Below are 14728 nucleotides of genomic sequence, written 5' to 3'. Positions count from 1 at the left end.
AGGCAGAGTAGATTTAGCATAATTCTTAAAGGCCCTGTGATTTTCAGAATGGTAATTGAGCAGTGGCTTCAGCTTAAAGTTACCAGCTGCATTAGCCCCTAACAAGAGACTCACCCTGTCCTTTGAAGTTTTGAAGCCAGGCATGGACTTTTCTCTAGCTATGAAAGTTCTGGATGGCATCTTCTAGTACAAGGCTATTTCATCTACATTGAAAATCTGTTGCTTAGTCTAGCCACCTTCACAAATTATCTTAGCTAGAACTTCTAGATAATTTGGGCAGCTTCTACATCAGCACTTGCTGCTTCACTTTGCACTTTGATGTTATGGAGATGGCTTCCTTCCTTAAACCTCATGAACCAACCTCCACTAGCTTCATACTTTTCTTCTGCAGCTTCTTCACCTCTCTCAGCCTTCACAGAATTGAAGAGAGTTAGAACCTTGCTCTGGATTTGGCTTTGGCTGAAGGGAATGTTGTGGCTGGTTTGATCTTCTCTCTAGACCACTAAAACTTTCTCCATATCAGCAATAAGGCTGTTTCACTTTCTTATCATTTGTGTGTTCACTAGAATAGCACTTTTACTTTCTGTCAATAACTTTTCCTTTGCAGTCACAATTTGGCTAACTGGCCTAAGAGGCCTAGCTTTCAGCTTTTCTTGGCTTTCCACATCCTTTAGTCACTAAGCTTAATCATTTTGAAACAGGAGGGAAGGGGGCAGGGCACAACCTTTAAAAGAATGACATAGCCCGAGGACACGACGTAAACGGATTAGAACCAAATAGGTCCAAGATGGTGGAAGATTTGGCTTCCAGTGGACCTTGAATCTCATTATACACTCATTGTAATACATTAGCATATGCTAAGTGACACACCCACCAGCTCCATAACAGTTCTGAGGCTGACCATCAAAGATCAAAAAGTGTGCAGTGGCCCAATCCTGGAAATCTCTGCCCCTTCCCCAAAATAACTGGAATACTTCTCCCACTCATTAGCCTATGAAATTACCTGCCCCTATGAAAACTGACAACCCCATACCCTGGTGCCTCTCTCGTCTTCTGTGATGGCCCACACTCTGTCTATGGAGTGTGTTTCTCTCTAAATAAATCCACTTTTTACCTACCACTTTGTCTCTCACTGAATTGTTTCTGCCATGAGTCATCAAGAACCTGAGCTTCAGTAAGTCCTGAGACCAGGTGTGTGATCTCAGTTAAAAGAATGTGGGTTTAAGTCCCAGTCTGGGTTTTGGCCAGGTTCAAGTCCTGGTTCCATGGGTTCAAGTCCCAATCTGAGTTTCATGGTCTTAATTTCTAGCTTCTGATTTAAAGTGAGATACCTATAACTCTTCCTTTCACTTGAACACTTATTGTAGGGGTATTGACTGGCCTAATTTCAATATTGTTGTGTCTCAGGGAATGGGAAGGCCAGAGTGGGGGGAATGACCAGGCGGTGGAGCAGTCAGAACACACACAACATTTATCAATTAAATTTGCTGTTTTATATGGACACAGTTTGTGGTGCCCCAAAACAATTATGATAACAACATCAAAGATTACTGACCACAACAAGTATCATAAATGAAAAACTTGAAATATTGCTAGGATTACCAAAATGTGACACGAAGTGAGTATATATTGTTGGAAAAATAGAGCCGATAGACCCTTGATGCAGGGTTGACACAAACCTTCAATTTGTAAAAACAAAATATCTGTGAAGCACAAAGTGAAGAGCAATAAAAAGAGGTATGCCAGTTTTTAAAAGGAAAAACATTCAGGGCAATAAGCAAAGGCTTAATCTTTTTTTTTTTTTTTGCGGTACACGGGCCTCTCACTGTTGTGGCCTCTTCCATTGCAGAGCACAGGCTCTGGACACGGAGGCTCAGCAGCCATGGCTCACAGGCCCAGCCGCTCTGTGGCATGTGGGATCTTCCTGGACTGGGGCACGAACCCATGTCCCCTGCACTGGCAGGCGGACTCCCAACTGCTGTGCCACCAGGGAAGCGCAGCAAAGGCTTAATCTTACTTTGAATCTTATGGAAAGGATATTGTACTTGATTTTGTTTCCCTTTGTCCTATTGTTGCTATAGTCATCATTATCATCTTATTTGTTGACTGGTATCATGCACTATTAAGAATGTTTCCTGGATCCTCTGATTTAATTCTCATATGAGAACCCTATGAGGTGGGTGGTACTGCAATCCCCACTTTATAGATGTGGAAATCAGGTTTGGAAATGTTAGTTTGTTTCAGGTAATCTGGCTAGTAAGCAAGTGGAGTCCAGTTTTGAACATAGTTTTCTGTCTTTAGAGCAAGGGCTATCCAAAAGACTTATCTAAGTTGTTTGATTTTTTTTAATTTTCTTTCTTTTTTTCAGTTATACATATACATGTGTCTATTCTTTTTCAAATTCTTTTCCCATTTAGGTTATTACAGAACATTGAGCAGCATTCCCTGTGCTATATAGTAGGTCCTTGTTGGTTATCTATTTTAAATACAACAGTGTGTACAAGTCCAAAAGACTTATCTAAGTTGTTTGATTTTTAATCCTAGTGCTCCACAGTAGAAGCTAAGGAATTGATTGTGTGAGAATGTAAATGACTGAAGTAAAGAAGGGCAGAGCTGCTTTTGGGTTTATTTTCTTCTTTGTTGGTAATCCCAATGACTAGCAGTGTTTTCCCCCTTGCTGCTGGAAATCTCCTTGACTGCAAGCAGGAACATCTGACACAGTCACACATTTTGAGATACAGGTAGAAACTCCTAGATTGGACAGGTTGTGGAGGAAAGGGAACCCTCCTACCTTGTTGGTGGGAACGTAAATTGGTGCAGCCACCATGGAAAACAGTATGGAGGTTCCTTAAAAAACTAAAAATAGAGTTGCTGTATGATCCAGCACTCCCACTGCTGGGCAAATATTTGGAGAAAACTCTAATTTGAAAAGATACATGCACCCCAATGTTTATAGTAGCACTATTTACAATAGCCAAGACATGGAAGCAACCTAAATGTCCATCAACAGATGAATGGATAAAGAAGATGTGATATATATATATATATATATATATATATATATATATATATATATATATATACACACACACACACACACAGGTGTGCGTGCGCGCACATACACACAAAGAAATATTACTCAGCCATAAAAAAGAAGGAAATAATGTAATTTGCAGCAACATGGATGGACCTAGAGATTATCATACTAAGTGAAGTAAGTCAGAAAGAGAAAGACAAATATCATATAATATCACTTATATGGACTCTAAAATATGATACAAATGAACTTATATACAAAACAGAAACAGACTCACAGACATAGAAAACAAACTTATGGTTACCAAAGGGGAAGGGGCAGGGAGGGATAAATTAGGAGTTTGGGATTAGCAGATACAAACTACTACATGCAAAATAGATAAACAATAAGGTCCTACTGTATAGCACAGGGAACTATATTCAGTAAGAATACATTCAGTTTTATATATATGGAAAATTATCTGAAAAAATATATAACTGACTCACTTTGCCGTATACCAGAAACTAACACAACATTGTAAATCAATTTTACTTCAATTAAAACAAAAAAAGAAACTCCTAGATTAAATATTCTCTGAGGTTTCTTACTTCAAAAAACATTGTTATTTTCAGTTGGTTATAATTTTGATGTAATCTCTGGGAATCTAGGATTTAAAATATTAACAACATGACAAGAAAATATGGACTCTTTGGTTACATTGGGTTCCCAAAGTTTATGACTTTTAATTTAGATTTCATGTGTATACCTTCTTTGGTTTGAAAAGATTGCTTGCTCTGTCTGAAGCAAACTGCCCTTACCACAGGGAAAAACAAGATGTAAAATTTCCAAGAAATAACATGGTTTACTAATTTTTCTAAAATTGCATCATCCAAATGAAGTTTTCTTCATTTCTTATATAAAATTTTCATTTTGAAGTTAGTGCATTATTTTTCTCCTGAAAAGTTGTTTTAGAAAACTCAAGAAGTAAAGTGTACTTATTTTTTAAAAAAATTTTAATTGAAGTACAAACAACTATGGTTTTTATAGTGCTATAGGAACAGTTTCCCAATTACAGAAATTTTCTCTTTATGAAAAGTGTTATTAATATTCATAAGTGTTATTTACATTTATAAATGAATTGTAAAGAAAATTTTACTCTGTTTTGATTAACATTATCTTATTATGGATACTAACAAAGCACTGTCCAACTTTATTCCTAATGCTTAAATTGCCTACTTGATGCAACACAAAAATTTTTTTACTGAACTTACTCATCCAGAGTATATTTTCTTGGAAGACGTATACATTGTTTATTTTTTAAAAAATAATTAATTAATTAATTTTTGGCTGCGTTGGGTCTTTGTTGCTGCACGTGGGCTTTCTCTAGTTGCGGCGAGCAGGGGCTACTCTTCATTGTGGTGTGCGGGCTTCTCATTGCAATGGCTTCTTTTTGTTGCAGAGCACGGACTGTAGAGCACAGGCTCAGTAGTTGTGGCGCACGGGTTTAGTTGCTCTGCGGCATGTGGGATCTTCTCAGACCAGGGCTCGAACCCGTGTCCCCTGCATTGGCAGGCAGATTCTTAACCACTGTGCCACCAGGGAAGTCCAAGAGATGTATACATTGTTTAGATAACGTACATTGCTTGGGAAACATCTTAGTTAAATATACTTTCAAACACCTTTAATCTTTTAAACTTCAAAGTATAGAAATACTATTTTCCAGCCACTGTTCTGGGATTGGGCATACAAAAATGAATAAAGTATGGTTCCTTCAATTGAGAAACTTACAGTGAAAGAGTCATGTGTATAGGCAAATATCTGTAATAAGGTTTTAAGAGCTATCCCTGAAGTTTACGTAAATTGCTAAGGGAGCACAGGTGGGGGAATGATTAATTTAGCCTTGTGGAGGAGAGGAAAGGTAAAAAAGAAAACTATTGTTTCCTTTGTAAAAATCAAACAAGGTCTTCCAGGTGTTGACTAATGATTCTAATATTTTATTGCTTGAAATTAGACGTGCTTCCTTCTGGGTTTTTTTTTTTCTCCTACATAAATCTTTTGTTTACAATGCATTAGCTTTTGGTTCTAACAATTAACATTAGAAAAGTTGGTAGATGATTGATTCTGTAAGGGAAAGATGAATGCAAGTGTCAAGATTTGAGTCAATAGGGATTATTCTGTCCCTAACCATGGAGCACCAGGATGTAATTTCCTAATTTCTGCAAGGGAACTTCAAGTTTTGTTGTGTTTTGTTTTAAGGCTTCACAGAGAAGTCACCATCATCTGAGCTGGACTTTGAAAGATAAACAGAATTTTTCCAAGTAGGGAAAAGGCATTCTGGGAAGAGGGAAATTCTTGGAGAGAGAAGTTGAGAAGGACTCAAGAGTTTTGTAGTATGGGGGATAAGGTGAGTGGTGAAACTGTTAACTAAGGAGGAGAGTATGGAAGTATATTTTGGGGCTAGGATGGAATATGGTCTCTGTTTTGGGCATGTTGATTTGGGGAGTCTTTGGAAATTTCATTAATTGATTTTTAAAAAATTCTTTCCACTAAAATTTATTAACATCCTTACTTGCCCACGTATCAAGAACACAGACATAAGAAATAATCTATTCTCAAAATGCTTATAGACTCTTGGAGAGAGAGACAATCCAATAATTATAATATGTGCTTAAAACTGCTATGATAGCAGCAGTCACAGGTTTTGATGGGGAACTTGGGGGTTTTGATCACCTAATGGAGACTGAAGATGGGAATGGAGAGGAGAGATAACGAGTGATAGGAAAGAATTCCTATGAGATTGCCTCATGGAATTCAAGTTTTTTTTTTTTCTGGATTTTAATCTTTAATATCTAACATTATTGCTTTAGGACATGTTTTCCCTGAACCAGGAACAGAATGCTAATTACATAAAAATATACACATAGAAAAAGTAGTTCTCCATTTTCCCAGGGAAAAAACAGTAACTTCTAGAATACTCAAGTGTTTTGTTGTAATTATAAAGTCTTGGTCATCTCATTTATTAGCTCTGTAACATACATATTTAAATTAAACATTATTAGACAACCGTTACAACTTATAAATGTAAGTTGCCATTACTGAGTAAATAGAGTCTCCTGTGAGTGGTTGTGTCCCTTCTCCCACCCACTAACAAGGCAGTAATATGGTTAGTTTAATTTTATGAGTACATGATCCATCGCTGCAAACACCAATTCTCGTCTCCACCCTGTGCTTATCTGTGCAAGTGTATGAGCTGGTTAGATCGCACAGGCAACCTCTCTAACTTCAACAGCAAGATGAGCTAGCTGGGCTTGGGCTTTCATTGCAGACTAATTGTGTCTGTCTGAATCAAGTGATCTGACCTATCCTCGGTAGCAAGCACTCCTCGAACTGCTTCCTCAAAGGCCGCTGTGACATTCGTGGCATCTTTTGCTCTTGTTTCAAAGTAAGGATGGTCTCTGTTGTCCCTGCACCGGGCTTGAAATTCTTCTGCAGACACCTGCCGCTCGCTGATGTCAACCTTGTTACCCAAAATCACAAAAGGAAAGCTTTCGGCTTTTTCACATCCGCATAATATATGAATTTTTTCTTCCAGTTACTCAAATTCTGGAAGCTTTGAGAATCATCGACACCAAAAGTAAGCAGGCAACAGTCAGAACTTCTGTAAAATGGCGTCCTCAGGCTTCTGAGTCACTCTTGACCGGCCGTGTCCCAAATCTGTATGGTAACAAAATGTCCATCCACCTCCAAATCTTTATTTAAAAACTCCACACCTATTGTATGGAAGAGCTGGGTATCCAACTTATTAGACACATTATCTGTTCATTAGAGAACTCTTCCCAACTCCACCATCTCCAAGGAGAATTACTTTAAAAAGTAATGATTTTCCTGCCATTTTTAATCTCAAAATGTCTGATTTCAGAACCCTTAATTGTTCAGTTCAAATATCATCATTATCTCTAGGGCTGCCGGGAAGATCCACTTGGACACGGACCGCAGGAAAAGCCGTTCACCACTGTGCCAGGCTCAATATAGGAGTGCAGGGAGTTTCTCGTGGCCACACGGAGGAAGCCCGGGAGCTCCGGGCCAGCCCGTCCGGGTGCAGTGAGGAAAGAGAGAGGGTCGAGGACTCGGCGGGCAGGAGGCGTCGGCGGCACTGCCCAGGTCCGACTGCAGTTGCTCCCGTCCAGCACCAAGGGAACAACGTGGCGACAGGGCGGGGCCCTCAAGTGTTGTTTTGAAGTATGAGTTAAACAGATTGTGGGAAGATGGAAAGGGGGGAAAACATTTCAGGCAGGAATTTTGCTTACATGATGCCTTGCGAGTGTGAGGAACTAACCTGTGTGTAGAGAGCACTGCTTGTGGTTTAGTATAACTTGTAGGAACCATGTAAGTGGGGATTGGTAGGGTCCTGCAGATCATATGTCTCTTGATTTTTATTTATTATTTTTTTTGTGGTGCGTGGGCCTCTCACTGTTGTGGCCTCTCCCGTTGCGGAACACAGGCTCCGGACGCACAGGCTCAGCGACCATGGCTCACGGGCCCAGCCGCTCTGCAGCATGTGGAATCTTTCCGGACCGGGGCACGAACCCGTGTCCCCTGCATCGGCAGGTGGACTCTCAAGCACTGCGCCACCAGGAAAGCCCTGTCTCTTCATTTTTATGTTGAAGACAGTCATGTTGGTAGTGTCAGGAAGCTAGTGAAGGGTTTTAAGTAGGGGAACAGCTTGATCAAATTTGATGCCCAGCAACCAATTAGAATTATGTTCTAGAATTTCAGAAATGCAGTTGGGGGGTAGGGTATAAATTTAACTAGGGGTCACAATAATGGATAAAGTGCTTCCCGTTTAGATGTGGAGACAGGTAAATAAAACTGACATCACAGTATGCAAAGTGTTGTAATATGCAGTGCTATGTATTGAGTATAGAGGAGGAAGTGATTTGGGACTTTACTTTTAACAGTCATAGGTATATGGGTGGTATTTGCAACTGAGAATAGTGATGATCTTTTCTAAGGAAATAATATAAAGCAGAGATGAAAGAACTGATGGTAGAATTCCAGAAGAAAGCAGCCTTCATAGGATAATGGTTAAAGAAGAATCATGTAAAGCTATGGTGTTAGCACTGTGGGTTACAATTTATTTGTAGGTTGCAAATCAATAATAGTGGATGGGAAATTAATATGGTTGGCTATAGACAGAATTTTAAAAACATAGATTAAGAGAGAAAGAAAATATCAGGGTGTTTGAAGCAAAGGTAATTATTATTTTGTGGCATTTTGTTCAGATGTGTGTATTCGTGCATGTGTGTATTGGGTAAAGTGTAAAATGCCTTTCTTATTAAGAGTTGTAATCACAAACTTTTGAAAAACAATAAAGGACACTAAGGAAGAGCAGTTGGAAATAATTAAATCACTTTTGTTCTTCACTACTCTGATGGCAAGGAAAAGAAACGGGCCCAGTGCAAGTGCAATGGAAAGGAGATTTTCTCTTTATGTGCAGGTGGTCTACCCCTAGGCCACCTTTGCCACATCAATTATGTAGGAAGAGAAATACAAAGAAATAAGGGGAAAGGACTTGCAAGATACAGAACTCAAAGACAGAGAGGGAGAGGAAGAAATAGAGAATATGAATGAGAAATATGGATGAGAAAGAATAAACCCCTATGGAAGCGTGACTTTTAGCTTAACCCTACTGTGTGATGGCAAAAGCTCCATACCCTAGCACCATGGCCCAACAAAGCCCCTTGGATTTATCCTGCCGTATCAGCTCTGTTCCTTACTAGGGATAGAGCCAGAGGAGGAACCTGGGGAAAGGGTACAAAACTATCTCTAATTAAAGTTTTGATTTAGTAATATCAATAATAGAAGTTATTGAGAGCTTAACTATGGGCTAAGAACTATTCTAAGCACTTTAAATGCATGATCTCACCGAGTAAGTTAATATTTGTAAAGCCCTTAGAACAATGTCTTGCACATGGTAAGTACTCGGCAAGTATTGGCTATTATTATTATTTAATTATTAGTTAGAGAATAGTTACTAAATATCACCATTTTACTAGTAGGGAAATTGGAGTATAATAAAGTTAAGTAACTTAAGATTTTATAGTTATAAAGAAATAGAATAATGCACTTTTGAGTTGGAGATGAGAGACTGACTAGTATAGGTGCATGAAGTTATATGATGACTGGTGCTTGAAATATGTTGGTAGAGAGGAGACAAGATGGGCCATTAGTGAAAAATATTATGAAAAGAAAATCCCTTTAGCTTGGTGACTGGTTGAAAATGAAGTAAAAAGATGAATTAAGATTTTAAGTTGGTTGACTGGGGAAATGGTAAATAGGATGTAAGAAAATAAGGAAGAAAATTGTTTTGGTAGGAAATGATGACAAATTCCATTTAATCATGTTGAATTTTATGTCAGATAGTCAAGTGATGATTAGCAGGGAATTCAAAACTAAAGTTAGATATTTAGGCATTATCGCATAAAGGAGTTGCAGAAGCTGTAGAAGGGTTTGAGACTCCCAAGGATAACCAATAGTTTTTGGCCACAAAAAATCTGGGGAGTCAAAAATAAGATCATGATAATAGCCCCCATGCAGAATTTCCACAGCTTTGCCCACATCTGCTTTGTAGAACCTATAAGTAATACCAGGAATCTTTAAAAAAGAGTATGTCACTACTGCTCCAGGGACGGGCTGTTGTCTGGCATGCACTGTTTTCCTCGCTCCTGCCCTGGTTGCTGTGGCTGTGTCTCCTCTTGCGGCCACCATCTGTGAAGGTGGAGTGCCTCAGCTGTGGTTTGGTACCTTTCCCACCACCGCAGAAATTGCTGTTTCCCCTATGACATTCTCAGAGACCCTGGAGGGTCAATGGTGAAAAAGCTCTCCTACTTTTTCTCATTCTTTTGTCCACCATCAGGTTTCAGACTTGATATCCATTGGCTTTTTCTGCACCCCTGTCCAGGTGACAGGTATGTTGGCTTTATGGCTCCTTAGTCAGTTTTTTATGGCTAGATGATTCCTGACCTTCAGGTGAATTCTTACACGAAATGTTTCTCAGTTTTTGCCCCATCAATCCTTAGGCACATCTAGACTTGTCTGAATCCTAAGGTGAAGGTTACTTATTAGGCTTAAACTGGAGCCAGGACCCTTGTTGCATGCTCCCTGGAGAAAAGAGGGGTCAAATCGGCAAATTCCCATATTTTCCAAGATTATCCTATCACTCGTTTCTTCTGGTCCCTTTACTTCTTCATATGGGTATTTTCCTGGTTGATTTGAGATTATTTCTTCTTTTCTCCAGATGGAACGATAATGTGTACTTACTGTGGAATTAGATCCTATCCGGATATTTTGTTGGGAGGTTTGATTCACTTTTTCCTTTTAATTCTTCTTACAGGTTTCCATGCTCTTTGTTGGAGTTTAGTAAAGATTTGAAAATCTAGCACGTTTTCCTTTCAAATAAGTATTGGTAATGTATTTTTTTTTTTCTGGTTCTCTGTGAAGAATCCCAACGAGCCTTTTTGAAAACTCATCATTTACAGTTATTTTAGAACAGCAATTTGTTGAAAGCTACCATATTAGAAATGTTTTATTGCACTGCACTACAGCTATGAAGTGCAAGGAACCATGAAGAATGAAAAATACAAATGATAGATGTGTCTCTTTCATCTTATTTTTTAGCCTTCTTTAAATCCTGGGGGGAGCCAGTCATCTGATGTGGTGCTTTTGAACCACTGGAAAGTGAGGAATTTTGAAGTACAACGTGGTGACATTGTGTCATTAGTGTAAGTAAATCAGAAACATACTATATTCATATATAAGATTATTTATAATTATCTGATTTAACTAGCAATTCACTGTTTCTACCATATTGTCAATTATGAAATTAATAGGTCCATTTAAAATATTGATATAATGCATTTTTCAAAATCAATTTTGAAATGTAAGTGCTATAAGAAAGGATTTTTCTTTTATACTTAAAATATATTAGTTGACTGACATACCTGGATTTGGCAGAACGTGTTTAATGAAATGTTGATTAGAAATTATTATATTGATGATCTAGAGTACATGAACTTGGTATTTGGGTAATTTTGAAATTCCACATTTTGGAAGCAACTCTTAAGTTATCCTCGTGGTTTATTAGCTTGTGTAGCTACAAAATATTTCTAGACGATGATAATTGTGACATGAAATTCAGTGACATTTATAGATATCGGTAATTTAACTGAAAAAAGGAAGTTTGGAAGACTAGTAGACTGGAGGCTTTTGTTTGGGACCAAAAGGTGGCACTGTTTCTCTGTTAAAGTATTAAGACTGGTCCGGAACAAAAATTTCATTCCAATCATAGTGTAGAAAAGGAATGTCAAAATGTACATAACTGACACAATGATAGTCCTAGTACATGCTTGAGATTTGTTTGTTTTTTTTTAAAAGTAAATTTACATTGAGAAGACTGCAACAGAACTTGTCTAATTTCTGCTGGTTTCAGCTACTTATAAAAATGTTTTAATATGATTCCCTGTTATGCCAGGTAGTGCTTTGGAGTGGCAATTAATGTAGCAGTTACTGTTACTTGTTTTAATGATAGTAAAATCCTGTTTGGTGAAGACTTCCAACTTATAGTTCTGATTCTTGAATTGGAATGATTGTCTTTTGTTGGGTGATAATTTATAATTGGTAAAAGCAAAACGTTATCTACTAGTTCATACTTACCTTTGGCTAGTACTTTGTGGAAATAGATATTTTCTAAATGTGTCTCAGTCAAACCTGTTCTGCCAAGATTTGAAAACATATTAAGTAAATCTGGTCAGTAACTAATGAAATAAATTTGAGTGAAGTTTTGTATGGCAGCCATCCAAGGATGGGAATTAAATGCTTCTCATGTTCTTGAGTGCTTTCTTTAATATTAACCTACTCTTTGGAGTATACTTTTATTTTGTCATTCGTGGAACTGTTTATGCAACCTCCTTAACAACCTTTCCATGCTGGGTTAGCCTGTCGTGCACTCATTATTCTTTTGCCTTTGGTTTGACAAGGTTACATCCTCGCTTAGTGGTGGAGAGGATACCCACCCAAGTGAAAGAGGTCACACTATAAGCAGACAATCGTGCAGTAACTTTTTTCTATGAGAAACATACTATCTCTAACACAGTGAATTTGAATAGGTAGTTGGGAGAAAAAAAAAAGGCTCCTTAAAATTCAGGGTTGCATGGGTCCATAACAGTACCCTAGCATATCATAGACTATGTAAAAAAGAGAACACTATTCATTTATGTAAATATTAAAGTAATTGATATTTATTATATAAATTAATTTCAGAAATAGTGTATTCAAATTGAGGTTGATATACTGAATTGTAGCTACTTCAGTTGAACTGTATTTTTAATGAGTTAATTGTGCTATATCTCTGTCATGTACAAATAACACAAATTTTCTTTCATAATGCTTGTTGCTAGCAGGAGCTATTTACATATAAGAATGCTTAGTGATTGGTATCATGTTATTTAATAACAAATAATCATGAAGCAGTAATTGTTGCTTTCTTTTTATGAACCAAAAGTCTTATACTAAAATCTTCTTTAGCATGATGTAATATAGTAAAAGACACTGTTTAAAGTATCTTTTTAGTTTTATGAACAAAAATGCTTTCTAGACACATGTCCTTACATTAGAGTATCCTATCTATGTAAGAAATGTGTGACTAATACGGAAATGCATGACTAAATTTTGAATTTATGGCTAAATATAAAATATGATAAATATAATATTGGTATTAATAACACATTTTATTGATATATATATAAGTAATCTTTGGAAACAAGGTAGTTTGACAGTTTATATTTTAAATTATCCTCGGATAGCATTTTATGTATTCAGACTATGTGGAAATGCAGCATTTTTACGATAATATTATATATGCATTTCTGGAAAACGTAGTTCGTAAATTCATACTTAAGTTACTAGGGCTTATGCATGTTTGTAACCAGAGCACTAATGAAAATAACACCAATTCCAATAGCACCATTTAAAAGACATATGAACTTTCTAATAAACAAACACTGCAGTAAATGTCGGATTTTACTTAAAACAAAAAAGCTGAAGGTAGCTTGATGGAAGACTATATAAAGAAGGGTTGAGGCTATCTATATTTACAAGGGCCAGGGGCATTATTATCAGAAGTTGCAAGTAGAGGAAAGATTGCAAGCTTTGTATAAAATGTACTGATCCCAGAGATGTATGCTCAGCTCATTGTTTTGTGTTACTTTGTTTTATTTATTTATTTATAACTTTATTCTTTTTTGAAAACAAAGATCCCGGTTAACCTTGCTTTAAGCATTTCTAGGAGAAAGGTTGAATGTATAATACTGATTCCTTCTTAGCTTGCTGCCTTTAGTGTACTTAGCCTTCAGCTGTTATTATTAATGAGGCAAAACATTAATGATCTGGGAAGAAAATTGGATGTGAACCAGTGCAGCTTCTGCTTTACACTGAAAATTCTTTCTCCATTCTTTCTCACCAGTTGCCTATGAGCTAATTCATGTTACAGGAACACAGGATGTAGCAGAGCAGACTTCTATTGTAAGAAATTTCATTCCGTGAGAACATTTACTCTCTTAGCCAAGTTCAGTTATATAATACAGTGTTATTAACTATCATCACCATGTTATACATTAGCTCCTCGGACCTTACTCATCTTATATCCCCCCAATTTTAACATTATGCACAACCACAGGACAATTATGGAGACCAGGAAATTGACATTGATATAATACTATTAACTACTCTACAGACCTTGTTTGAATTTCACTGGTTTTCCCACTAATGTCCTCTTTCTATACCAAGATCCTACCCAGAATCCTATATTTCATTTTTATTTTTCGTGTCTCTCTAGTCTCTTTTAATCTGTGACAGTTCCTTGGTCACTGTTTATCTTTTTTGACCTTGACACTTTTGGAGGGTCTGGCCAGTTATTTTGTAGAATAATCCTTTTCAGTGTTGGAGGGTCAGTCTGTCTCTGGTGAGGAAGCATTGCTGTTGATGGCAGTTGCCGGGGAAGCTGCAGCAGTGGCAACTGCTGGGGAGATGGATGAGACAGGGTCAGAGGAGAAGGAAGTTTTCAGGCACAGGTCTCTTCATTTCTTAGGACCACATACTTAGGTCATGACTAAGAGGTTCCATGGCTTCTAGAAGTCCACACAGTGAAGTTTATAGATACTAGGAAGCCAGGAGGTAGAGCTGTGAAGGTGGGGGAAAAGGCTATAGTTAGTAGTAGGGGTAGAAGGGAAGGAAATAAGGCTAGGGCACAGATTATTCTGTATTGAGCCAGCATTCAGTTTTACAGTAGAAGGTTAGGGTGAGGGAATTCTCACTTAATGAGCACCCCTGTATGTCAGGCCTTGCGTTAAGTTCTTTGTGTATGCCATTTTAATTCTCATAACAGTATCTGGAGATAGTTATTATTTTATTTTTGTGGGTGGTAGACATTTATTTTTTAAGTTATTGTTTATTTAGGTAACTGGTTTATAACATTATATGTTTCATATGTACAACATTATATTGCTACTTCTGTATACAGTAAATCTTGTGGACATAGTTATTTTTAATGTGATGAAACTGAGATTTGGCAGGTAAATGGCAAGTAATTGGCAGAACTAGAATTTGAATCCAGGTCCATTTGACTCTAAATCTCTATTGCCTGATATAGTAGGCATA

General features: G+C 37.4%; 1 protein-coding gene and 1 pseudogene across 2 annotated transcripts in view; one reads left to right on the top strand and one right to left on the bottom strand.

Moving 5' to 3' along the window:
• IMMP2L (inner mitochondrial membrane peptidase subunit 2) overlaps window positions 1–14728 on the top strand; it is a 903124-nt gene that overhangs the window by 82924 nt on the left and 805472 nt on the right. Inside the window, exon 4 of the mRNA XM_081244027.1 lies at window positions 10694–10797. Coding sequence (XP_081100153.1) covers window positions 10694–10797 — 104 coding nt within the window. The remainder of the gene's footprint in view (window positions 1–10693; window positions 10798–14728) is intronic.
• Window positions 6333–7196, bottom strand: LOC308622772 (ras-related protein Rab-9A-like; annotated as a pseudogene). Its single transcript has one exon. The product of its transcript is annotated as a ras-related protein Rab-9A-like (transcript).

This window comes from Mesoplodon bidens (genome assembly GCF_964165515.1).
Source record: "Mesoplodon bidens genome assembly, chromosome: 9".
NCBI lineage: Eukaryota > Metazoa > Chordata > Mammalia > Artiodactyla > Ziphiidae > Mesoplodon > Mesoplodon bidens.
Note: the sequence above shows the minus strand (reverse complement) of the source record. Positions and strands in the feature narration are given on the sequence as shown.